Source organism: Symphalangus syndactylus, chromosome 24 (genome assembly GCF_028878055.3).
Source record: "Symphalangus syndactylus isolate Jambi chromosome 24, NHGRI_mSymSyn1-v2.1_pri, whole genome shotgun sequence".
Classification (NCBI taxonomy): Eukaryota; Metazoa; Chordata; class Mammalia; order Primates; family Hylobatidae; genus Symphalangus; species Symphalangus syndactylus.
The window spans coordinates 57,886,744-57,913,925 of NC_072446.2; the positions used below are offsets into that span (position 1 = coordinate 57,886,744).

General features: G+C 42.0%; 3 protein-coding genes and 1 long non-coding RNA gene across 7 annotated transcripts in view; 2 read left to right on the top strand and 2 right to left on the bottom strand.

The window, feature by feature from the left end:
• KAT14 (lysine acetyltransferase 14) overlaps positions 1-1,212 on the bottom strand; it is a 44,032-nt gene extending 42,820 nt beyond the window's left edge. For all 4 annotated transcript variants that reach the window (XM_055265359.2, XM_055265360.2, XM_055265358.2 and 1 more), the window contains exon 1: positions 954-1,212. In XM_055265359.2, the coding sequence (XP_055121334.2) occupies positions 954-1,212 (259 nt within the window). The remainder of the gene's footprint in view (positions 1-953) is intronic.
• Positions 704-5,977, bottom strand: PET117 (PET117 cytochrome c oxidase chaperone). The gene is made up of 2 exons (XM_055265365.2): positions 5,795-5,977; positions 704-1,678 (listed from the first exon to the last, which is right to left on the bottom strand). The coding sequence occupies exons 1-2, from the start codon at positions 5,888-5,890 to the stop codon at positions 1,529-1,531; spliced, it is 246 nt and encodes an 81-aa protein (XP_055121340.1). The 5' UTR covers positions 5,891-5,977; the 3' UTR covers positions 704-1,528.
• Positions 5,978-6,040: 63 nt separating this feature from the next.
• On the top strand, positions 6,041-8,178 carry LOC134735888 (uncharacterized). Its single transcript, XR_010119456.1, has 3 exons — positions 6,041-6,870; positions 7,149-7,229; positions 7,441-8,178. It is a non-coding gene; the product is annotated as an uncharacterized lncRNA (long non-coding RNA).
• Positions 8,179-13,899: 5,721 nt separating this feature from the next.
• Positions 13,900-27,182, top strand: part of OVOL2 (ovo like zinc finger 2) — a 112,900-nt gene continuing 99,617 nt past the window's right edge. Inside the window, exons 1-2 of the mRNA XM_055265363.2 lie at positions 13,900-14,049; positions 14,166-14,232. The gene's annotated coding sequence lies outside the window, so the exon portion shown is untranslated. The remainder of the gene's footprint in view (positions 14,050-14,165; positions 14,233-27,182) is intronic.

The window sequence follows — 27,182 nt, forward strand, 5'->3', positions numbered from 1 at the left end:
GCTGAGGCGGGCGGATCACCTGAGGTCAGGAGTTCGAGACCAGCCTGACCAACATGGAGAAACCTCATCTCTACCAAAAATACAAAATTGGCCAGGCATGGGGGCACATGCCTGTAATCCCAGCTACTCGGGAGCCCAAGGCCAGAGAATCACTTGAACCTGGGAGATGGAGGTTGCAGTGTGCCAAGATCATGCCATTGCACTCCAGCCTGGGCAACAAGAGGAAAACTCCGTCTGCAAAAAAAAAAAAAATTAGCCAGGTGTGCTGGCAAATGCTATAATCCCAGCTACTTGGGAGGCTGAGGCAGGAGAATCGCTTGAACCCAGGAGCCAAGATCATGCCACTGCACTCTAGCCTGGGCAACAAAAGCAAAACTCCATCTCAAAAAAAAAAAAAAAAAAGAAAGAAAAGAAAATCTCAAGATTGAGGCAATCAGGGAGTGTGTATGAGGTATCTCTTGCCAGCAGAAAAAAAGGAAAATGGAAAAAAAGACTGGTCCTAGAAAAAGGGCAAAAAACATCTTCAATCTGCTAATTCTAACCTCTTTTCAGTATACAATAGCAGGAGTTCTCCACTAAGTTAAATATTAACAAGGTAATTTTTATAAACTTGAACATGAATTCAACACTGGGACTGGAATTTGGCCCTAAATCTCTATGATCTTGTTAGAAAAATATGGCTAATTCTTTAAGTAACACAGGATTTCCAATTTTCTCAATTTTATTGAGTTACCACCAAAAGTGTTAATTTAACAATGTGATAGAGGTTGACAGTAAGTTTCATTAGTACAAACATGCCTATGTTTTATATAAATTTATAGCTGATGAACTAGAGAATAAATATAATTATCCTTTTATTTAGGTCTCTTTTACATTCACGTTTCTTTCACAGGTTGGGAAAACAAACCTTCACACAGGAATTGACAAATCAAAGGAATTGAGAAGCTCCTTACTGGCTGGTATCCATTTTTGGCACTTGTCACAGAAGTAGGACAGCTGCTCCTCTATCCACGACACATCTCCTTCATCGCTGTTGAGGGAATCCCCACTCTGGTCGTGCGATAAGTCCACTGATGCCTGATCCTCGGATTCGACAATCAGGAGCGTCTCTCCCTCCACTTCACCTTCCTCCAGTCCTTCTGAGGTCGATGTTCTCGTGGCTTCGTCATCATGCCGACTGATCAGACTACTCAGGTGGATGCTACTATCCATCCCTTCCTTCTCTCCCTTCTCACAAGCTCAGCAGTGCTTCTCAGTAACAACCCTAAGCTCTGGACAGTGACCCTAATGGGGCTTCTACCAGGATCACCCAGACAGAGACTCTTCCAAAGAGTGTCTGCCCACACTCCTTTATTCAGATATAAGGGACCCTGAAAGCAGTAATTTACAATATATGACCCACTGTCCTTTATTTGATCAAGTTTAAAAGGACAGTGACCAAAAAAAAGATGAAGATACTACTAAGCTACTCTCCATCAACACACACACAAACTCGTGTTGTCTGTCCAACAGATATTTCACATTCAAGTCATGATTTTTGAGATCCTTTTGCCAATAACATCTTCTCTCTTTCTGCTTCGAGTTGCTCAGTCAAAATAATCTGTTCTCCCAAAAGACGAATGTTTTCTTTTTTCCGAATTTGCCTCTCAATGTCTCTGATAACTCCGTCACGAAGCCTCTAAAAACGTAAGAAACAGATTTCAGTAACATCCCGAACAGGTGGTCTCCATCCTTGTGCCATTCAAATCCAAATAACAGTGTTACCAAAATATACTTAAAACTTTCAGATTCCAAATATCCAGTTACTATTTTAATTTTCTGTACAAATGTAAAATGTAATAAATGATCAAATAAATTTGGTAGTGTGCTAAATGTTATTACTGAAATGATTTCTTATCATATTTTAAGAAATTCCTGAGTGTTTAGTACAGAAAATTTAATGGGAAATAACAGAAAAAAAAAAAAACTGGCACTATGTTAAATTTTTTTTTTTAATTTATTTTTTGAGAAAAGAGTCTCACTCTGTTGCCCAGGCTGGAGTGCAGTAGCGTGACCTCAGCTCACCGCAACCTCCACCTCCTGGGTTCAAGTGATTCTCTGGCCTCAGCCTCTCGAGTAGCTGAGACTACAGGCGCGCACCACCATGCCCAGCTAATTTTTGTATTTTTAGTAGAGACGGGGTTTCACTATGTCATCCAAGCTGGTCTCAAACTCCTGATCTCAAGTAATCCACCTGCCTCGGCCTCCCAAAGTGCTGGATTACAGGTGTGAGCCACTGCACCCGGCCAATGTTAAATTTTTAAAGTTTAATTGATATGTAATGCTTTAAAAACTTGGCGAGTTACTACAGTAACACTCTAAACTACTCTTCTGTTAGCAGTTATCCTAGCTGAACAATAAACATCAAGAGAAAAAAATGCAGATTACTAAATTCTGAACTTGGCTTCTAGCATGTAAAGTTAAAAATGTAAAAATCATGCAGAATTATTATTAATTATATAACAGAGAAAGAAGAAAAAGAAGAATGCTACTACCAGATGAAAAAATAAGTGCTCATCAATGGTAGTTACCTTAGTAAGCACTAAAAAACCACAGCATTTCAGAACGTGGACCTGGCACCCAAGACGAGACTTTTAAAAACATCAATTCAGTCATTACTAATAACTAACATTTTATAGTTTATTGCTCACAAAATACTCTAAAGGTTTTAGGCCAGGCGTGGTGGCTCACTCCTGTAATCCCAGCACTCCTGTAATCTTAGGCCAAGGCAGGCAGACTGCTGGAGCTCAGAAGTTCTAGACCAGCCTGGGCAACATGGCAAAATCCCATCTCTAGCAAAAATACAAAAAAAAAAAAAAAAAAAAAATTGCAGGGAGTGGTGGTGTGTGCCTGTGGTCCCAGCTACTCCGGAGGCTGAGGTGATAGGATCACCTGAGCCTGGGAGGCACAGGCTGCAGTGAGCTGAGACTGTGCCACTTCACTCCCACCTGGGTGACAGAATGAGCCCCCATCTCAAAATAAATAAATAGGTTTTTTTTTTTTTTTTTTTTTGAGAAGGAGTCTCATTCTGTTGCCCAGGCTGGAGATCTTGGCTCCATGGCATGATCTTGGCTCACTGCAATCTCCACCTTCTGAGTTCAAGCGATTCTTGTGCCTCAGCCTCCCCAGTAGCTGAGATTACAGGTGTGCGCCACCAGGCCTGGCTAATTTTTTTGTATTTTTAGTAGAGACGGGGTTTCACCACGTTGGCCAGGCTGGTCTCGAACTCCTGACCTCAAATGATCTGCCTGCCTCAGCCCCCCAATCCCTCATGCCTGCTGGGATTACAGGCATGAGCTACCGTGCCTGGCCAATAAATAGTTTTTAATAGTGGCTATATAGAGTAGAATTAATGGGAGTGGGGCCCAGAGCTTGCGTATGTCTGTGGGGTTTTTTCCAAATTATTTTACCTATTTTTAAAACTCACCTAATATAATACCTACTTGCTGGACCTCCTCCAGGCCTACAGCTTCATTATGAGGGATTTGAAGGAGTCCCGGGATTGATATAACTCAACTGAAACACAACTGTCTTGAACCATGCACCCTTGGCAAGATCCCCACTGAAACAAAAACAGAGGTGCTTATTCCACTCCCCCAACCGCAGGTCTTCCTGTCCTGTGCTTCTTACACCATGACACACCGATACCCACCCTCCCAAGCCCACACCATTCACCAGAATCATTCCTTCCACACCTGCCTCCCAGATCCTACCCTTCCTTCTCAGAGATGTCATGTGTGCTTATGATCTGGCTCTCCATCCCATCATTTGCTATCTTCCTCTAGGTTTCAAGGTCTATGCTGATTGCCTCACACATCCTTCCTGTGACCCTTACTGAACTACCTTTCTAACCACTTTCCTTACTAACCACTAAAGACCTCTTTATTCTTCCAACCCTAACACCTAGAACTCTGGCTCCTTATGTAGCACTGCTTAATTTTTGCTAGGTTACTGTGAGGATTACAGATGATATACGTAAAGTGCTTAATACACTGCCTGGTATGTGGTGGATGGTCAGGAAACAATATTCATTATTTAATTTCTTGCTTCCTTGAACCTTCCGACACATGCACTGTGCTAATCATTTGTCCTAGTCTTTCCCACTGCTATTAATACAATGTAAGCCCCTAATGAAGAACCGGACGTAAAAGGAAAAAAAAGAAACACACACACACACGTTATTCTTGTCAACCTTTTCTTCATCTCTAACTTCCAAATAACCACTTTTCCACTCTGTAACACAATGGTGCTTAGCCCTGTGTTAAAATTCTCAGGGTTACTTGCTGAACCAAGTCCCCATCCCCAGGAGATTCTGGTTTAAATGGTCTGGGGTGGGGACCAAGCCTTAGTCACATTGTAAAAACTTTCCGGGAACATTTCATGTTCAGCTAGGGTCCAAAGCCAAGCTCTAATCCATCCCTACCCAAACCCTTCAAACATCACTTCACTGACGTCAGAACAACATCTGTCATACTAAATTTTACTCCATCTCAAGTTTTCCCAGGATCAACATCTTTTACTTTTCCTTCTAAGAGGCGGGAGTCTTCTGCCTCTATTCCAAAAGCTAGCCCCTTAGGACCACATTTTAATCCCAAATCTCTGATCTCTCCTGTGCCCTTTCGTTGTTAAGTCATCTCATCCCCGTCAAAATTCTTGTACCATCACATGCTTCCTCTCTTCTAATTTCCACAGTCTGTGAACACCAAGAACAAAGACCTCATCCAATTCATCTCTGTATATCAAGCACATAGCACAGTCCAAAGCTGTGGGTAGGCAAATCAAGAAAAGACTGTTTACTCTTGATTCATCCAGTCCATTATTTTCACCCTTGGTGAACTAGGTTCAACCCCAATCACTGCCAAGTTGTTTTCTGAAAATTCACCAACGACCCAATTCCCTGTTCTCAGCACGGTCGTGAATCACTGATAGACTCTGGAAGAGCGGAGTTTCCTTATCTTTGTATTCCCAAGGTGCTTAGTGAGGTAACTTCCACACAGTTATCAGCCATTAAAGGTCTGTCAACTTGAATAAGAAAATATGAACTGAGAGGAAAGAATAGATAGTCACTGCTGATCAGCAGGTCACGGATATTTCCTGAAATAAAAGTACCAAAAAGAAAATCTGGAGGCTGTTATCTCTATCGTTCCCAGATTCTAGTTTCCATAGCAAACTGTTCATTTAAACGAGAAGTGCAAATATCTCACCAAATTATCTTGGTCAAAGGCATGGAGAGTGAGTATGGGGAGGGGGGCTCCCTTACCATGGGATAAAATCAATAGCACTTAAAACACATTAGGCTTTAACCCCAACCTTGGGCCAGGAGGGAGGCTGGTAGCTTGCAGAATGCACCCCAAGAAATTCCTTCCCCGCCTTCTATTTTCTAGCGGCCCAAGTGAGATGTGGAAAGGTCCGCACCCTGGGGGCCGGCTGTGACTTGAAAACAGAGCCGCTGCGCACCCCAAAAGCGTGCGTGCCGTGCCTGTGCGGAGCAAGGCCCCTTCAGCGCGGAGCTCCCAAGGCGCTAAGCCTGGCAGCCGGGTCGTCCTGAACCTGCGGGCTGCACACGTCCGCCGGGAGCTGCAGCGCCCGGAGCCCAGTAGGGCGGCCGCCAGCCGCAAACGCGTAGGGTGCAGGGCCGCGCCACCGCGGGGGAAAGACACCAGGAGGAGCTGAGGAACCGAACGGGCAGGGACCACGAGAGGCCCCAGGTCGCCGTCGCGCGCGGGCCCGGAAGAAACGGTCACGTGACACCGACCTGCTGGTCCCACTGCTGCTTCACATGTACGCCGGCCACTGTGGCCGCCGTCAGCAGCACCGAGAGGCCCAGCACCACCTTCGAGCTCCTCGACATCCCCACGCTGGCCGCCGCGGCCTCTCTCTCCCGCCCGCCCGAGGCGCAGAGGCCGCCGCAGAGTGCGCACCGCGGCCTGTTCGGCCCAGGCTCGACCCCTCGAGCGCAGAGCCCCAGCCGTCGCGTGCGCCGCCCGCCGCTGCCAGGCGCGAGCAATCGAGAGCCGAGCATAGAGCGGCGCCCCGGCTCTGCGAACTCTTGGCTTCGCTAGGGGCCTCCTGCACACCCCGCAGGCGACAGCGTTAGACCACCCCCGATTCAAATTCTAGGAGTCCCGGCCCAAACTGGCCCCGGCACCTTACCAGGGTGGAGGGTAGGGGTTCCATGCCTCAGTCAGTTCAGTACCAACCTCACCCCGGGTGGGGTCTGGCTACCGTACTGACCCCTCTCCCACAGACGTCCCTTCTGAGCCCCTGACTGACCCAGAAGCTTTGCCCAATACCGGCTTCGCCTAAACGCAGCCTCTCATTGCTCCTTTGGCAGGGCAGGCGCCACCAGGAGACCGCCTCGTTGGGCAGCTTCAGAGGCGCGGGGTTCCTATCCATGGAGTTTTTGTCTGAGGATCCATTATTAAACGCTGTAGTCGCGGTCACCTGGTTTCACCTTGACGCTGTGGGGCAACTGATCAGGCTCGGATTTTTATTATTATTATTATTTTGATACAGAGTCTCTGTCTATCGCCCAGGCTGGAGTGCAGTGGCGCGATCTCGGCTCACTGCAACCTTACCAGATTCAAGCGATTCTCCTGCCTCAGCCTCCTGAGAGGATTACAGGCGTGAGCCACCGCGCCTGGCCCCATGTAATCTTTGTGATCACTTTTACACCCAAGTTTCTGGGCCAGTAATACAGGATTCCTTCTGCCCACATTACTAGGGAAATAAATGATAGAATGAAGTCTTGCGTTGGGAATAGTTAAGCAATTGTGCAAGACGCATTTTCACTTCTTCCTTGGGTAAAAAAGGCAAGACCTCCCAGAAACTGTAAGTATCTGATAGAGCAGCCAGTGAAGACGTGTTCATCATTCAATCATTCTTTCCCACTAGAATTCACAGAGAACCAGCTTCTTCCGGTGGACACGGCTATAGGCAGTATTGGTTAAGCCTCACCAGGGACTTTTACAACATTCATCACCGTTCATAGTGCTTTGCTATTCCAGTCTCTTATGTGAGCGTAAATGGCATAAGGGGACTATTGGTCTTAAAGATATCTTTAAAGATACCTTTTTCAAATGTCATTTTGTCCACTGCATTTTTTGCAGCCTAGAGAGAATGTACCACTGAATTAGAAAATGGAGTTCTTGCCGTAATGAACTTTGGAGTGAGAAGAAATTCAATTCATGGTATGTTTGCATATTTCTCTTTAAAAATTATATTAGACTTCTTTTTATTCGTGGTATATCCTAGATATTTTCCCCTTTAAATCAGTGAGCCTTCAACAGAGCTGTATGTCTTTAGAATGTACATCAGGGAATTAGATCAATCGCCTTTCATTTTATTGTGACTAATTTTTCAACTTGTTTTCTCGAAATGTACTCTTTTCTTTATTTTCAGGATACCAGAAGCAAAAAAAAAAAAATTCTACTTTTAAGAAATCAATGGCCATCATTAAAAAAGCAGGAAACAACAGATGCTGGAGAGGATATGGAGAAATAGGAACACTTTTACACTGTTGGTGGGATTGTAAACTAGTTCAACCATTGTGGAAGTCAGTGTGGCGATTCCTCCGGGATCTAGAACTAGAAATACCATTTGACCCAGCCATCCCATTACTGGGTATATACCCAAAGGACTATAAATCATGCTGCTATAAAGACACATGCACACATATGTTTACTGCGGCACTATTCACAATAGCAAAGAGTTGGAACCAACCCAAATGTCCAACAACGATAGACTGGATTAAGAAAATGTGGCACATATACACCATGGAATACTATGCAGCCATAAAAAATGATGAGTTCGTGTCCTTTGTAGGGACATGGATGAAACTGGAAAACATCATTCTCAGTAAACTATTGCAAGGACAAAAAACCAAACACCGCATGTTCTCACTTATAGGTGGGAAGTGAACAATGAGAACTCATGGACACAGGAAGGGGAACATCACACTCCGGGGACTGTTGTGGGGTTGGGGGAGGGGGGAGGGACAGCATTAGGAAATATATCTAATGCTAAATGACGAGTTAATGGGTGCAGGAAATCAACATGGCACATGGATACATATGTAACAAACCTGCTCATTGTGCACATGTACCCTAAAACCTAAAGTATAATAAAAAAAAAAAGAAATCATTTATTATTAATTGTGTCAAATAAAAAAGTGGGTTGGGGGACTGAGGGAGGTCTTGCAAAAAAAAAGTATGTTTATCTGTTTAAATATTTATAAACCTAAGCAGTATTTTTCCGTGATTATTGTCGCATAAATTACTGATTTGTGAGAGTGACTGCATATCATCAAACTGAGAAGCAACTATTTTTTACTTTTTCTTTTCTTTTCTTTTTTCTTTTTAATTAAGACAGGGTCTCGCTCTGTCACCCAGGCTGGAGTGCTGTGACGTGATCTCACTGCAGCCTTTGCCTCCCAGATTCAAGTGATTGTTGTGTCTCAGCCTCTGGAGTAGTTAGGGTTACAGGCCTGAGCCACCAGGCTGCGCTAATTTTTGTATTTTTAGTAGAGATGGGGTTTCACCATGTTGGCTAGGCTGATCTAGAACTCCTGGCCTCAAGTGATCCACCTGCCTCAGCCTCCCAAAGAGCTGACATTATAGGTGTGAGCCACCTTCCTGGCCATGAATACATTTTCAAAAAGAAAAATTCAGATTTGCTGATCACCTCTTTTCTGATGTTGATTACATTCATTCTTTCAACAAATCTTGAATGTGTCAGAACAATGTATTCAAGGTACCCCTCCTGCCATCCCTCAAGCATGTCAATGCCCGGAAGGAAAAGAGACTGGTATACAAAATTATCACAGCAAAAAAGGGGAGATAGTTGACAAGAAGTAAATGTTACATTTGTGCCCTCAAATTCCTATGTTGAAACCCTAACCCCCAAGGGAATCTATTAGGAGGTGGGGTGTTTGGGAAGTAATTAGGGTTAGATGAGGTCATGAAGGTGGAGGCCCCGTGATGGGATTAGTGCCCTTATAAGAAGAGAAAGAGGCTAGTGCTCACTCTCCACCATGTGAGGACACAGCTGGAAGATGGTTGTCTGCAAACAGGAAGAGGGCCCTCACCAGAACCCAATCATGCCAGTACTGTGATCTTGAACTTTCCAGCCTCCAAAACTGTGAGAAATAAATTGTTGTTTAAACCATGTAGTCTATGGTATTTTTGTTACAGCAGCCCAAACTGACTAAAACAGCAATTAACTGTTTCCCAAAGTTAAGTGTGGGTGTGGGCCTACCCCAACCGAGGAGAAGATTCCATACTCAGTTCTCTGTCAGAAACTTCCAGCAACTCTCCTTCAGAAACTGAGTCCTGGTTGTCTTGAACTCCTCCCTCACTTCCTCTCTGTGCTGAATCATCACTAATGCCCAGTAAATGAAAAAGTCTTGCTTTGCCATTGATGACTCCTGGTGACATGGACACCTGAAAAAATCCCAGAGGTATGTATAGGTAAGACTTCCAGTCCAAGGTAGAAGACAAAATTGAGGCCCTCTCCCACACAGGGAGGGTAAAAACATCACTTCATGTTAGCAAACAGCACACTGAGGTGCAGGGCACATTTTAAACTGTTTATTATATCAAATTATTTCATCTTTGAGATGACCCTATGACGTAGGTGCTGTTATTATCTCCATTTTACAGGTGTGGAAGTGGAAGTACATTTTGTAATGTGTCCACAGCTAGGAAGTTACAGAGCTGGGCAACCTAACTGGCTTTTAGGTTTGTTTTCAAAAGATTAAATTCTCTTGGTTTAATAGAAGTTTAAGACACGTAACATGTCTTTAGTTAATAAATACAAGGGGAATGTGTATACATCTAGAATGTTCCAATTCCATATTTTCGCTACTTAGAAAAATATGAGGACATGGGGAAGAAGGAAGAGACGTGACTAGACACACAGGGCAGAGGGATAAATAAAACAGAAGCCCACAGAGGCAGCTGCCAGGTACGTTATCAGGTAGTAGTGTTCACCTTTGTGAACATTTGAACTTGAAAAACGATTTCAAAGGCTTTGAAATCGTTTTTCAAGTTTTCCATTCCTCCCTTTGAGCAGAGGAGCCGCTGTCACCCTCCAGCGACATGTTACTGGAAGCTGGCCTCTATGAGCAAAGTTCTGCAACAGAAAGTGGTGGGAAGTAAGGCTCTGCCTTCATGCAGCAGCTCATTTGCTGCGTGACTTGGGGACAGTCTCTTACTTTGCTGGGCCTCCGTTGCCTCCTCTGTACTATTGAGATAATAACATGTCTTCTACCTCATTGGTGTACTATTTGAGAGGATTAGTTAATAGTATGGCTTTGCCAAAGTCAGCTGTGTGGCGATCATACATGCTGAAGCATTCCACCCAGTGACCTCCAGTGGTCCCCTGTGAGTCCTAAGACTCAGACACTCTCGGTGGCCCTGAGGGGTAGGAAGGGAAGAAGACGGGGAGGTGCAGAATCCTTGTCTTTAAATATTTGGAAAATGTCTGTTTGCAGCTGAGTGGGCCTTCTGGTGACATCCCAGCTGACAGCAGCACTTCTAACAGTGCTTGCCCAAGCTGTGAATTAGAGCTTCATTGTTTCACAATACTTGGTGTGACTAAGTTATTTAGATTCAGGATTCACTTACATTATCAGGAGGAAAAAAATGTCAATACTGTATTGCCATTATGAATAGAAGAAAAGAGCTGTCAGATCTTTTGAATACTATTTCAGCTGCTACAAATGTATGAATCACTGTTTTTTGTTTTTTTAATGGCTTTAACTGACAATACCATGTGTTGGCAAAGATGTGGAACAGCTCTGCACTCCTGGTAGGAGCGTCAGCTGGAATCATCTGTACCCCACGACCTGGCAACTTCACCCCCATATGCATATCCAGCAGAACCGTATGCATATGTGCACAAAGAAACATATGGAAGAGTGTTCACAGCCACACAACCACAACAGAAAAACTGGAAACTACCCAAAGGTCCATCAGCAGGAGTGTGGACAGTAAATTCTGATATTTTCATACAATAAAATCCTATGCAGTCTTGAGAATGAGCGAACTGTTGTCACCCTAAGTGATGTGTGGATGAATCTCACAAACATAACATTGAAAGAAAGAAGCCAGGCGCGAAACAAATTATTCATATAAATTCCACATACAGAAGTCAGTATGGTAGTTACCTTATTGGAAGAGAAGGAGTATTTGCTGGGAGAGGCATGAATGGGGCTTCCGGGATGCTGGTACCATTCTGTTTCTTGATCTGGGTGCTGGTACCGGGTGTTTGTGAAAATTGGTCCAGTGGCACACCAAGGCTGTGTGGTCACACATACATGCATGATACATTTCTATACAAAATCTTACATAACTATAGGAACAGAAAAAAAAAATGGCTCTTTTTTGTTTCTTTTATTGTCTTTATTTCCTTTTGATTTTTTATTTTTTATTTTTCCATTGGTTCATAGACGATGGCTTTACATTTTATCATCACTTCTTGTATCAAATAGCTTTTTGGCTGGGAACGGTGGTTCATACCTGTAATCCAGGCACTTTGGGAGGCCAAGGCAGGTGGATCAGTTGAGGTCAGGAGTTCAAGACCAGCCTGGTCAACATGGTGAAACCCCATCTCTACTGAAAATACAAAAATTCGCCAAATGTGGCAGCGCATGCCTGTAATCCCAGCTACTTGGGAGGCTGAGGCAGGAGAATCGCTTGAACCCGAGAGGCGGAGGTTGCAGTGAGCCACTGCACTCCAGCCTCAGTGACAGAGTGAGACTCCAACTAAAAAAAAAAAAAAAAAAAAAGTTTTTTCTCCATGGTAACTATCAAAAATTAAAGAGATGATCATTTAAAAACATTTTGATGGGCCGGGCGTGGTGGCTCACACCTTTAATCCTAGCACTTTGGGAGGCCAAGGAGGGTGGATCACTTGAGGTCAGGGGTTTGAGACCAGCCTGGCCAACATGGTGAAACCCCGTCTCTACTAAAAATACAAAAATTAGCCAAGTGTGGTGGTGGATGCCTGTAATCCCAGCTACTTGGGAGACTGAGGCAAGAGAATCACTTGAGCCCAGGAGGTGGAGGTTGCAGTGAGCCGAGATCGCACCACTGCACTCCAGCCTGGGTGACAGAGTGAGACTCCATCTCAAAAAAAAAAGAAAAAAAAAATCTTGATCAAGAACTATGTGCAGGAACAATGATCAGGAACTATTTTTTTTTTTTTTTTTGAGACGGAGTCTTGCTCTATCACCCAGGCTGGAGTGCAGTGGCCCGATCTCGGCTCACTGCAAGCTCCGCCTCCCGGGTTCACGCCATTCTCCTGCCTCAGCCTCTCCGAGTAGCTGGGATTACAGGCGCCCGCCACCACGCCCGGCTAATTTTTTTGTATTTTTAGTAGAGACGGGGTTTCACTGTGGTCTCGATCTCCTGACCTCGTGATCCGCCCGCCTCGGCCTCCCAAAGTGCTGGGATTACAAGCGTGAGCCACCGCGCCCGGCGATCAGGAACTATTTTTAACACAAAACTTGATATTTAAAAGAGACTCCAAGAAGAATGTAATCAGGAAATTTTACCCAAAGTTGATATTTAAATCTACCCCAAGATTTGCTTTTATTTTTCTTCTCATAATTATATGTCATTTATTTTTTTGTTTTTTTTTTCTTTTTTATAAGAGTACCATATAAAGGAAATGTAAATAATTATTATCCATGAAGCTCCTTTTAGAATTATCCAAGCTCACTCAAGTTGATCCCAGTGAGTTATACAAATATCCTTATTTTTTATGTTTACCAAGGTAGGACGAAGCTTAGGAAGCATGGCTGATTTAATACAATTTGCTTATAAGGCCAGAACATCTGAACCCTGTGTATCTGGCTATATTCAGTGTCGCGGCATCCTAAGATCACATCAGTTCCTGCCCCTCTCCGCTTTGGATTGACTTAGATGTGCCCAGAATGGCCACTGCTTTCCTGGAGAGGACAGTGGGTGCCTTGCCCTGCCATTGGCTGGCCTTCAGAGTGAACTTACCTCCAAAGACAAAAATATGAAGCTGACCACCTTAAAAACCTCTCAGTGGCTCCCCATGCCTACAGGATAAAGTCCCATACTCTTTAGAACAGCATACTACCCTGTCCTTCTCTTCAGAATCCTCTAAGCAAGAGGCAGCATCAAAAAAGAAGTACAGTTGGAAGTCAGGGCTTGGAGAAGAATCAACAAATGAAAACTAAGGGGAGGGAATGCAGTCATTTTCCTGTGTTTGAACAACGTGGTCACACAATCTTTGTTCCATCTTCACTCACACAAGGGTGGGGACTTGAAAAAAATGCCTTCCCCACTGAGTGTGTAATTTGGCTTATGTTATTTGGGCTTGAATCATGGCCAGGTCCTGGCAGCTATCCTGGGAGAGCTGGGTTTCGGGTCACTTCTGTCTTAAAGAATAGTAAATCACTAGTACCATAGCAGGAGGTATCAGTAGGAGGCATGGGTTTAAACTGGACTTGATGGTGGGCATGAATGTAATAGGTCAAGGCAGAGGCTTCAGGCAATGATCAGAAGCTTGTAATCACTGGGGCTGAGAGAGAAAGAGGAGGTGAGGAGGAGGAGGTTTGTTTGGGAAGGAGGTGGAGGGTGTCAGCTGAACTGGCACCAGTGACCGATAAATTTATCAGTCTCAGCACTAAATGATTACAGAAACATCACACCACATGACACCACATAAAGCACCATTATGACTATTTTAAATGCAAGCAAGAAGGCTTGCCTTGTGTATGGCCCTGTAGTGGGCTCTATAGGCAGACAAGGCAATGAAATCCCACCTTCTTCAGGCTGAGGCTCTGAAATCAGCATATAAGGAAAAAATCAAAAACAGTTAAAACTACCCTTAAAAAACGTCTTAGGAAGGTGACATGTTGAAGAAAATAGATATTTTCTCAGAAACTGCAAAGCATCCAGTTTTTCTTCTAGCACTGGAATTAATCACCATGAATTCAATGCAGTATCTATATAACTAATCTGAAATTCTGCACAGGTTTGTCTCTTCTCTCCCATTTAGTAACGGATTCAATCATTTGTTTATATCAGTGTGGACTGGTGGTATTTTGTACTTGGGGTTATAATCTAATATTACTTTATTTTGTTGCTCAGATGGCTTCAGCTTTGGCCGTTGGGAGATCTTTCAGCTCCTCTGCTTCTCTGACAGACCCTCATCAATGTGAGTTTCCCTTGTTTAACACTTGTCTATTTTCTGACACTGCACAACATTCTGAGCTAATCTTGTATATTTCCTGCCCAAGTCTCAGAATCCACCATTTCTCCAAGAAGCCAAGGTTCTTTTTATTGTAGAATAATATTGGAATCCAAGATATAGGTCCTGGCATGCTTATTGCTACTGGAGCTTTGTTTCTTTTGGGCCCTCTCAGCTGACAAAGCACATAAATATGTGTGTGTATACTTATCTGTATATGTTACATATCTGCAAATATTTCTATATGTAATCACCTGAATCTATATTGACTAAAATGTGAGATATTGCTGATGTCTCCAACACTAGTCCATTACCACATGGATTGTTCTAACCTCCTTTGTTTATTGGTAAATTCCTACTCCATCAGTGAGAACTCAGGCTCCCATTTTCCGCCATCCACTTGTGCAATTGTTTGACTCCAGTGTACATGTATAGCAGTCTCAGGATTGCTTACCTCACAATTATATGTCATTTATTTTTTTGTGGGAAACAACTTTACCTACTAGAGTACCATGATTTTTTGCAGTTCCTATTGCTTTTGGCTTTATAGATCTCATTTATTCCAAAGTTACCAAATCAGCACCTTTGCCCTCCACCCCTTCAGTGATACCATTTCATATGTTTGCAATACAGTTAGATGCTCTTGTCATGGTTTGCACTTTTTCCTAGGATCTTCCTGAGAGTATTTTTTAACTCCTTTCTTTCTTTCCTTTCTTTTCTTTCCTTCCTTCCTTCTTTTCTTTTCTTTCTTTTTTGCGACAGGATCTCACTCATCCAGGCTGGCGTGCAGTAGCACGATCTTGGCTCACTGCAACTTTTGCCTCCTGGGTTCAAGTGATTATCTCACCTCAACCTCCCGAGTAGCTGGGAGTGCAGGTGCATGCCACCATGCCCGGCTAATTTTTGTATTCTTAGCAGAGACACGGTTTCACCATGTTGGCCAGGCTGGTCTTGAACTCCTGACCTCAAGTGATCCACCTCCCTCAGCCTCCCAAAGAGCATGGATTACATGTGCGAACCACTGCGCCCGGCCTTTTTTACTCCTTTCCATAAACATGATGGAATCAGCATATATCCTGTCTTCATACCACCCAACTTAGGGATTATATTGTTTTTAAGCTTTACCTTTATGCCTTTAAATATATTTAGACCTCTGTGCTTGATTTACCAGCTTTAAATAATATATTCTGGCCACAAGCTCTAAACATTCAGGAAACCAGCTGTATTAGTTTGTTCTGACATTGCTATAAAGAACTACCTGAGCCTAGGTAGTTTACAAAGAAAAGAGGTTTAACTGACTTATAGTTCCACAGGCTGTACAGGAAGCTTGGTTGGGGAGGCCTCAGGAAACTTACAATCATGGCAGAAGGTGAAGGAGAAGCAAGTACATCTTCACATGGCTGGCCGCAGAGAGAGAGAGAAAGGGGAGGTGTTACACACTTTCAAACAACCAGATCTTGTGAGAACTCTACTATGAGGCAGCACGTGGGGGGTGGTGCTAAACCATTAGAAACCACCCCCATGATCAAATTACCTCTCACGAGGCTCCACCTCCAACACTGGGGACTACAATTCAACATGATATTTGGGTGGGGACACACAGCCAAACTATATCACCAGCATACTTGACCTATTTCCTATCTTCTGCTTTTTCTCATTCAACTTTTGTTGGTTATATCACTCCTTCACTGTCAGAGTTTATAATATATATATTTTTCTCTTTTTTTTTTTTTTTTTTTTGAGACATGGTCTCACTCTGTCACCCAGGCTGGAGTGCAGTGGCTCAATCTCGACTTACCGCAACCTCCATCTCCCAGGTTCAAATGATTCTCCTGCCTCAGCCTCCCAAGTACCTGGGATTACAGGCATGCCACCATGCCCAGCTAATTTTTGTATTTTTAGTAGAGATGGGCTTTCTCCATGTTGGCCAGGCTGGTCTCGAACTCCTGACCTCATGTGATCCACCTGCCTCAGCCTCCCAAAGTGCTGGGATTATAGGCGTGAGCCACCATGCCTGGCCTACATTTTGTTCTTTAACCATAATTGCCATGTTTGTTTTCATCTTAGTTGCATCTTTAAGTGGATTTGATGGTCATCACCAGTCCCTTCTGTGTCTTTTCTCCATTTACCCTCTATTAGAATCTTTTAAAAAGTGTTGTAGAAATTATATTTCCTGAATTCTTGCACATTAAAAAACATGTTTGTGTTGCCTTTGTCCCTGAAGTGCAGTTCAGCTGAGTAAAAATTTCTTGGGTCACACTTTCTTTGCATGAAGACTATATAGACTTTACCCATCTGTCCTCAAATATCAAATATAGCTGTGGCGACTTGGAGGCCAGTCTAATTTTCTCCTTTTAGTTAATTACTTTGCATAGTTGCTTAAAGCATACTTTCTTTATCTTTGAAGTCCAATAACTTTACAAGAATATATTTTTGAATCTATTTTCCTTGGACATGAAGTACCCATTCAATTTTTAGATTCATACTTTTAACTCTGGAAAATTTTTAAAATTACATCTGTAAATACATTTTCTGTTCTATTCAAATTTCTCCTTTAGGGACATGAATTATGTGCCTATTGGATCTCCTGTGCCTGCCTGTCACATTTATTACTTTCTGTCTAATCCTTTTTAAACTCTGGTCATTTTAATTTCATTTGCCTTCCTATCTCTATTCTAATTGATGGGTCTCTCTTACTTCAATGGTATCTAGTCTACTCTGGAAAAGTACACTTGGAAATAATTTTTTAAATGCTTTTTTGAAATTCTACTTATTTACCCAATGCTTTAAACTCATAGTTCATCTTTTTAAAATTGTGTAAAATACACATAGCATAAAATTTACTATGTTAACCATGTTTAAGTGTACAACTCAGGGGTATTAAGTACACTCACACTGTTGTGCAACTAGCACCACTATTCATCTCCATAACTTTTTCATCTATCCAAACAGAAACTGTGTCCATTAAAACTAACTCCCTATTTCCCCTCCCTCTAGCCCCTGGTAAGTGCTATTCTACTTTCTGCTTCTATGAATTTGCCTATGTTAGGTATAAGTGGAATTATGCAATATTTGTCCTTTTGTGTGTGACTTATTTCACTTAGCAATAATGCCTTTGAGGTTCATTCATGTTGTAGCACATGTCAGAACTTCCTTCCTCTTTAAGGCTTAATAATATTCCATTGTAAGTATATACAACATTTTGTTCATCCATTCATCTGCTGATAGACATTTGAGATGTTTCTACCTTTTGGCAATTGTGAATAATGCTGCTGTGAATCTTGGTGTGCCAGATTCTGATCCTTGCTTTCAATTTTTTCAGATATACAGATAGTTCCAGAGTTATGACGGCTTGACTTATGATTTTTCCACTTTACAATGGTGCGGAAGTGATAGACATTCAGTATGCTTCTCAACTTATGATGGGGCTGTGTCCAGATAAATCCATCATAAGTTGAAAATATCAAAAGTCAAAAACTCTGGCGGGGCACGGTGGCTCATGCCTGTAATTCTAACACTTTGGGAGGCTGAGGCAGGCAGATCACCTGAGGTCAGGAGTTCGAGACCAGCCTGGCCAACATGGTCAAACCCCGTCTCTGTTAAAAATACAAAAATTAGCCAGGCATGATGGAGCATGCCTGTAATCTCAGCTACCCGGGAGGCTGAGGTAGGAGAATCCCTGGAACCTGGGAGGTGGATGTTGCAGTGAGCCGAGATCGTGCCACTGCACTCCAGCTTGGGTGACAGAACGAGACTCTGTCTCAGAAAAACAAAACAAATTCCAGGCGCAGTGGCTCATGCCTGCAATCCCAGAAACTTGGGAGCCAGAGGCGGGCAGATCACTTGAGGTCAGGGGTTTGAGACCAGCCTGGCCAACATGGTGAAACCCTGTCTCTATTAAAAATACAAAAATTAGCCGGGCACAGTGGCACACGCTTGTAATTCCAGCTACTTAGGAGCCTGAGGCAGGAGAATCGCTTGAACCCGGGAGGCGGAGGTTGCAGTGAGCCGAGATAACACCACTGCACTCTAGCCTGAGCGAAAGAGTGAGACTCTGTCTCAAAAAAAAAAAAAAAGTCAAAAACTCATTTTCAATTTATGATATTGTCAACCTTTTTTCCCCTATGGGTTCACTGGGATGTAAACTGGGGAGTGGAATTGCTAGATCATAAGGAAATTCCATATCTAACTTTTTAAGGAACTGCCATCCTGTTTTCCACAGAGGGTGCATCATTTTACATTCCCACCAGCAAGGCACAAGGGTTCTAATTTCTAGATATCCTTGCTGATATGGTTTAGGTCTGTGTCCCTGCCCAAATCTCATGTCTAATTGTAATCTCCAGTGTTGGAGGTGGGGCTTGGTGGGAGGTGACTGGATTACTGGGGTGGAGTTCTCATGAATGGCTCAGCACCATCCCCACTTGGTACTGTAGAGTGAGTAAGTTCTCATGAGATCTGGTTGTTTAAAAGTGCGTAGCACCACCCCACTTCCTCTCTTCCTCCTGCTCCCGCCATGAAAGACATGCTTGCTTCCCCTTCCCCTTCTGTCATGATTGTGAGTTTCCTGAGGCCTCCCCAGAAGCAGATGCTGCTATGCTTCCTGTACAGCCCGCAGAACCATGAGCCAATTAAACCTCTTTTCTTCATAAATTACCCAGTCTCAGGTATTTATTTATAGCAGTGCAAGAATGGACTAATACACTTGCCAACGCTATTTTCTTTTTCTTTCATCTTCTTTTTTGTATAAAAGTAGTTACCCCAACAAGTGTGAAATGGTATCACATTGAGGTTTTTATTTGCATTTCCCTAATGATTAGTGGATGTTGAACATCTTTTCATTTGCTTATTGGCCATTCATATATTTTATTTAGAGAATGTTTGAGTTTTTTGCTTTTTTTTTTTTTTTTTTGAGGCGGAGTTTTGTTCTTGTTGCCCAGGCTGGAGTGCAATGGCACAATATTGGCTCACTGCAACCTCCGTTTCCTGGGGTTCAAGCGATTCTCCTGCCTCAGCCTCCCAAGTAGCTGGGATTACAGGCATGTGCCACCACACCCAGCTAATTTTGTGTTTTTAGTAGAGACCAGGTTTCTCCATGTTGGTCAGCCTGGTCTTAAACTCCCGACCTCAGGTGATCTGCCCACCTCGGCCTCCCAAAGTCCTGGGATTACAGGTGTGAGCCACCACACCTGGCCTTTTGTTTTTTAAATTGAATTGCTTGATTTTTTGTTGTTGAGTTGTAGGCATTCTTTATATATTCTGGATATTAACCTCTTATCAAATATATGACTTGCAAATATGTTTTCCCATCCCATAGGTTGCGTTTTCACTCTACTGATAGAGTCCTTATGTATACTAAAGGTTTTAATTTTGATAAAGTCCAATTTATTTGTTTTTTCCTTTTATTGTCTGTGCTTTTGGCGTCATACTGAAGAAATTATTGTGCTTTTTTTTATTTTACTTTAAGTTCTAGGGTACATGTGCACAACATGCAGGTTTGTTACATATGTATACATGTGCCATGTTGGTGTGCTGCACCCCTTAACTCATCATTTACGTTAGGTATATCTCCTAATGCCATCCCTCCCCAGTCCCCCCACCCCACGACAGGCCCCAGTGTGTGATGTTCCCCACCCTGTGTCCAAGTGTTCTCATTGTTCAATTCCCACCTACAAGAGAACATGTGGTGTTTGGTTTTCCATCCTTGTGATAGTTTGCTCAGAATGATGGTTTCTAGCTTCATCCATGTCTCTACAAAGGACATGAACTCATCCTTTTTCATGGCTGCATAGTATTCCATGGTGTATATGTGCCACATTTTCTTAATCCAGTCTGTCATTGATGGACATTTGGGTTGGTTCCAAGTCTTTGCTATTGTGAATAGTGCCGCTATAAACATACGTGTGCATATGTCTTTATAGCAGCATAGCAGCATGATTTATAATCCTTTGGGTATATGACCAGTAATGGGATGGCTGGGTCAAACGGTATTTCTAGTTCTAGATCCTTGAGGAATCACTACACTGTCTTCCACAATGGTTGAACTAGTTTACAGTCCCACCAACAGTGTAAAAGTGTTTCTATTTCTCCACATACTCTCCAGCACCTGTTGTTTCCTGACTTTTTAATGATTGCCATTCTAACTGGTGTGAGATGGTATCTCATTGTGGTTTTGATTTGCATTTCTCTGATGGCCAGTGATGATGAGCATTTTGTCATGTGTCTGTTGGCTGCATAAATGTCTTCTTTTGAGAAGTGTCTGTTCATATCCTTTGCCCACTTTTTGATGAGTTTGTTTGATTTTTTCTTGTAAATTTGTTTAAGTTCTTTGTAGATTCTGGATATTAGCCCTTTGTCAGATGGGTAAATTGTAAAAATTTTCTCCCATTCTGTAGGTTGCCTGTTCACTCTGATGGTAGTTTCTTTTGCTGTGCAGAAGCTCTTTAGTTTAATTCAATCCCATTTGTCGATTTTGGCTTTTGTTGCCATTGCTTTTGGTGTTTTAGTCATGAAGTCCTTGCCCATGCCTATGGCCTGAATGGTATTGCCTAGGTTTTCTTCTAGGGTTTTTATGGTTTTAGGTCTGACATTTAAGTCTTTAATCCATCTTGAATTAATTTTTGTATAAGGTGTAAGGAAGGGATCCAGTTTCAGCTTTCTAAGTATGGCTAGCCAGTTTTCCCAGCACCATTTATTAAATAGGGAATCTTTTCCCCATTGCTTGTTTTTGTCAGGTTTGTCAAAGATCAGATGGTTGTAGATGTGTGGTACTATTTCTGAGGGCTCTATTCTGTTCCATTGGTCTATATCTCTGTTTTGATACCAGTACTATGCTGTTTTGGTTATTGTAGCCTTGTAGTATAGTTTGAAGTCAGGTAGTGTGATGCCTCCAGCTTTGTTCTTTTGGCTTAGGATTGACTTGGCAATGCAGGCTCTTTTTTGGTTCCATATGAACTTTAAAGTAGTTTTTTCCAATTCTGTGAAGAAAGTCATTGGTAGCTTGATGGGGATGGCATTGAACCTATAAATTACTTTGGGCAGTATGGCCATTTTCACAATATTGATTCTTCCTATCCATGAGCATGGAATGTTCTTCCATTTGCTTGTGTCCTCTTTTATTTCACTGAGCAGTAGTTTGTAGTTCTCCTTGAAGAGGTCCTTCACATCTCTTGTAAGTTGGATTCCTAGGTATTTTATTCTCTTTGAAGCAATTGTGAATGGGAGTTCACTCATGATTTGGCTCTCTGTTTGCCTGTTATTGGTGTATCGGAATGCTTGTGATTTTTGCACATTGATTTTGTATCCTGAGACTTTGCTGAAGTTGCTTATCAGCTTAAGGAGATTTTGGGCTGAGACGATGGGGTTTTCTAAATATACAATCATGTCATCTGCAAACAGGGACAATTTGACTTCCTCTTTTCCTAATTGAATACCCTTTATTTCCTTCTCCTGCCTGATTGTCCTGGCCAGAACTTCCAGCATTATGTTGAATAGGAGTGGTGAGAGAGGGCATCCCTGTCTCGTGCCTGTTTTCAAAGGGAATGCTTCCAGTTTTTGCCCATTCAGTATGATATTGGCTGTGGGTTTGTCGTAAATAGCTCTTATTATTGTGAGGTAAGTCCCATCAATACCTAGTTTATTGAGAGTTTTAAGCATGAAGGGTTGTTGAATTTTGTCAAAGGCCTTTTCTGCATCTATTGAGATAATCATGTGGTTTTTGTCTTTGGTTCTGTTTATATGCTGGATTACATTTATTGGTTTGCATATGTTGAACCAGCCTTGCATCCCAGGGATGAAGCCAACTTGAACATGGTGGATAAGCTTTTTGATGTGCTGCTGGATTCGGTTTGCCAGTATTTTATTGAGGATTTTTGCATCGATGTTCATCAGGGATATTGGTCTAAAATTCTCTTTTTTTGTTGTGTCTCTGCCAGGCTTTGGTATCAGGATGATGTTGGCCTCATAAAATGAATTAGGGAGGATTCCCTCTTTTTCTATTGATTGGAATAGTTTCAGAAGGAATGGAACCAGCTCCTCTTTGTACCTCTGGTAGAATTCGGCTGTGAAATAAAGATGTTCTTTGAAGCCAATGGGAACAAAGACACAATATACCAGAATCTCTGGGACACATTTAAAGCAGTGTGTAGAGGGAAATTTATAGCACTAAATGCCCAGAAGAGAAAGCAGGAGAGATCTAAAATTGACACCCTAACATCACAATTAAAAGAACTAGAGAAGCAAGAGCAAACACATTCAAAAGCTAGCAGAAGGCAAAAAATAACTAAGATCAGAGCAGAACTGAAGGAGATAGAGACACAAGAAACCCTTCAAAAAATCAATGAATCCAGGAGCTGGTTTTTTGAAAAGATCAACAAAATTGATAGACCACTAGCAAGACTAATAAAGAAGAAAAGAGAGAAGAATCAAATAGACGCATTAAAAATTGATAAAGGGGATACCACCACCGATCCCACAGAAATACAAACTACTATCAGAGAATACTATAAACACCTCTAAGCAAATAAACAGAAAATCTAGAAGAGATGGATAAGTTCCTCGACACATACATCCTCACAAGACTAAACCAGGAAGAAGTTGAATTCCTGAACAAACCAATAACAGGTTCTGAAATTGAGGCAATAATTAATAGCTTACCAACCAAAAAAAGTCCAGGACCAGACAGATTCACAGCCAAATTCTACCAGAAATTGTTGTTAAATTGAATGTCATGAGGCTTTTTCCCTGTGTTTTCTTCTAACAGTTTTGTAACTTTAACTCTTTGTTTAGGTCTTTGATCCACTTTGAGTTAATTTGTGTGCATTCTGTAAGGTAAGGTCCAACTTCATTCCTTTGCATTTAGATATACAATTGTCCCCCTGAAAATTTGAAGACTGTCCTTTCCCAGTTGAATGATCTTAGTACCCTTGTTGAAAATCAATTAATCATGTATAGGTTTATTTCTACACTTTATTGTCCTGTAGTGACCTATATGTCTGTCCTTATTGCCAGTCAGAACCACACTGTTTTGATTACTACAGCTTTGTAGTAAGTTTTGCAACAAAAAAGCATGAGTCCTCCAACTTTGTCCTTTTTAAGATTGTTTTGGAGGCTGGGTGTGATGGCTGACTCCTGTAATCCCAACACTTTGGGAGGCTGAGGCAGGTGGACCACTTGAGGTCAAGAGTTCGAGACCAGCCTGACCAGCGTGGTCTGTCTCTACTAAAACTGCAAAAATTAGCTGGGCATGGTGGTGCATGCCTGTAGTCCCAGTTACCTAGGAGGCTGAGGCATGAGAATCACTTGAACCCAGGAGGCAGAGCTTGCAGTGAGCCAAGATTGCACCACTGCACTCCAGCCTGGGTGACAGAGCGAGACTCTATCTCAAAAAAAAAAAGATTGTTTTGGCAATTAAGGGTCACTTAATATTCCCTATCGATTTTATAATGGGTTTTCTTTTTATGAAAAACAATCATGTTGGATTTTGATGGAGATGGAGATTATGCAGAATGTAGATAGCTTCGGATGATATTGTCATGTTGTCAATATTAAGTCTTCCACTCTATGAATTAGAGATGACTTTACATTTAATAATGTCTGTTCAAATTTCTTTCAGAAACATTGTATAGTTTTCTATGTAAAGTCTTTTGCTTCCTGTGGTAATTTCTAAATATTCTATTATTTTTGATGCTGTTGTAAGTAGAATTGTTTTTTTGAGACGGAGTCTCACTCTGTCACCCAGGCTGGAGTGCAGTGGCAAAATCTCGGCTCACTGCAACCTCTGCCTCCTGGGTTCAAGTGATTCTCCTGTCTCAGCATCCCAAGTAGCTGGGATTACAGGTGCCTGCCACCATATCTGGCTAATTTTTGTATTTTTAGTAGAGATGGGTTCTTGCCATGTTGGCCAGGCTGGTCTTGAACTCCTGACCTCAGGTGATCCGCCCGCCTTGGCCTCCCAAAGTGCTAGGATTACAAGCATGAGCCACTGAGCCCGGCCTTTTTTTTTTTTTTTTTTTTTTTTTTGAGATGGAGTATCACTCTGTCACCCAGGCTGGACTGCAGTGGCACGATCTCGGCTCACTGCAACCTCTGCCTCTCAGGTTCAAGGGATTCTCCTGCATCAGCCTCCCGAGTAGCTGGGATTACAGGCATGCACCACCATGCTTGGCTAATTTTTGTATTTTTAGTAAAGACAGGGTTTCACCATGTTGCCCAGGCTGGTCTCCACCTCCTGACCTCAAGTGATTCTCCTGCCTCGGCCTCCCAGAGTGTTGGGATTGCAGGTGTGAGCCACCGTGCCCAGCCCTGAATGGATTGTCCAGCTCTAAAAGTTTCTTTGAATGAAACCAATCTTTAGAGTTTTCTACATATAAGATCAAGTAATCTTCAAACAGAAATGATTTCATTTCTTCCTTTCCAATTGGATGCCTCATTTTTTTTTTTTAATGGGGTCTTGCCCTGTTGCCCAGGCTGGAGTGCAATGGCGTGATCTTGGCTCACTGCAACCTCCGCCTCCTGAGTTCAAACAATTCTCCTGCCTCAGCTTCCAGAGTAGCTAGGATTACAGGTGCCCATCACCATGCCCAACTAATTTTTGTTATTTTTAGTAGAGACAGGGTTTCTCCGTTTTGGCCAGGCTGGTTTCAAACTCCTGACCTCGTGATCCACCTGCCTCAGCCTCGCAAAGTGCTGGGATAACAGGAATGAGCCACTGAGCCCTGCCGGATGCCTCATTTATTTTCCTTGCCTAATTGCTCTGGCTAGAACTTTCAATACGATATTAAATAGACATGGCAAGAGTGTGGCCGGGCGTGGTGGCTTACGCCTCTAATCCCAGCACTTTGGGAGTCCAAGGCAGGTCGATCACTTGAGGTCAGGAGTTCGAGACCAGCCTGGCCAACATGGTGAAACCCCACCTCTACTGAAAATACAAAAATTAGCTGGGAGTGGTGATGCAGCCTATGATCCCGGCTACTTGGGAGGCTGAGGCAGGAGAATCACTTGAACACAGGAAGCGGAGGTTGCAGTTCCAAGATTGCACCACTGCCCTCTAGCCTGGGCAACAGCAGAGTTTGACTCTTTTAAGTCTCAAAAAAAAAAAAAAAAAGTTGCCAAAAGTAGGTATCCTCGTTTTATTGCTGATCTTAGGGGGAAAGTTTTCAATCATTCTCCAATGATGTTAGTCATAGATTTTTCATATATGGCTGTCTTAGTCCATTTGTGCTGCTATAACAAAATACTTTAGACTGGGTACTTTATAAAGAATAGAAATTTATTTTTTACAGTTCTGGAGCTAGGAAGTCCAAGATCAAGGCACTACCACTGGTGTCTGGTGAGGGCTGCTCTCTCCAAGATAGCATCCTGTTGCTGTATCCTCACATCCTGGAAGGTGGAAAGGCAAGAGACTGCTCCCTTCGTACTTCAGCCCTTTTATAAGGATGCCAGTCTCATTTATGTGGACAGAGCCCTCGTGATTTAGTCACCTTCAAAAAGCTACATCTCTTATAATTGCACTGGGGATTAACTTTCAACATGAATTTGGGAAGGGACATCATCGTTAAAATCATAGCAATGGTTTTTATCATGTTGTGGTAGTTTCCTTCTATTCTTACTTTGTTAAATGGTTTTATCACAAAAGAGGATTGGATTTTGCCACATGCTTTTTCTGCATCAATTGAGATGACCATGTGTTTTTTTCTTTTTGTCTATTAATGTGTATTCATTTCATCTTCATATATTGAATCATTCTTGTATTTTAGGAATACATTTTACTTGTTAAACGTATATAATCTTTTTTAAAATGCCACTGATTCCAGTTTGCTATTATTTTATTGAGGATTTGACATCAATATTGATAAGGAATACTTGTCTATTCCTTTTTTGTAGTGTGTTTTCTGGTTTTGGTATTAGGTTGATGCTGGCCTCATCGAGTGAGTTAGGAAGTACTCCATTCTCTTCAAATTTTTAGAACTGTTTGAGAAAGATCGGTGTTAATTCTCTTTAAAATATTTGGTAGAATCAGTCAGTAAAGAAATGTGGTCCAGGCATTTCTTTGTTTGGGAGATTTTGGATTACCAAATCAATCTCCTTATTAGTTACAGGTTTACTCAGATTTTCTATTTCTTCACGATTCGGTCTTTGTAGATTGTGTGTTTCTAGAAATGTGAGGATTTCGTCTACTTATTTAATTTCTTGACATACAAATGTTCATAGTATTCTCTTTTATTTCTTTAAATTGGTAGTAATGTATACACTTTTATTTCTGATTTTAATAATTTGAGTCTTCTCTCTTTTTTTACCTCATCAATTTAGCTAATCATTTGTCAATTATATTGATCTTTTTGAAGAGCTAACTTTCAGTTTTGCTAATTTTCTCTTATTTTTCTACTTTTGATTTTATCTTTGTTCTGGTCTTCATTATTTGCTTTCTTCTGCTAGATTTGTGTTTTATTTGCTTTTCCTTAAAGTGTAAAATGTAGTTACTGATTTGAGATCTTTCTTCATTTTCAATGTGTGTAGGTTTTAGCTACAAATTTCTCTCTCAGCACTGCTTTCACTGTATTCCATAAGTTTTGGTATGTTGTGCTTTTATTTTCATTTGCTTCTTGGCATTTTATAAGTTCCCTTGTGATTTCTTCCTTGACCTACTGGTTGTTTAAAATTGTATTGTTTAATTTTCATATATTTCTACATTTCCAGCTTTCCTTCTGTTATTGATTTCTAGCTTTATTCTATTGTGATCTGAAAATACATTTTGTATGACTTCAATCTTTTAAAATTCATTAAGAATTGCTTTGTGGTCTACACATTGTGTATCCTGGAGAAAGTTCCATGTACACTTGATAAAAAATTCTATTCTGCTGTTGTTGGGTAGTGTTTTGAATATGACTTATTTGTTCTACTTGGCTTATTACTTGTTCAAG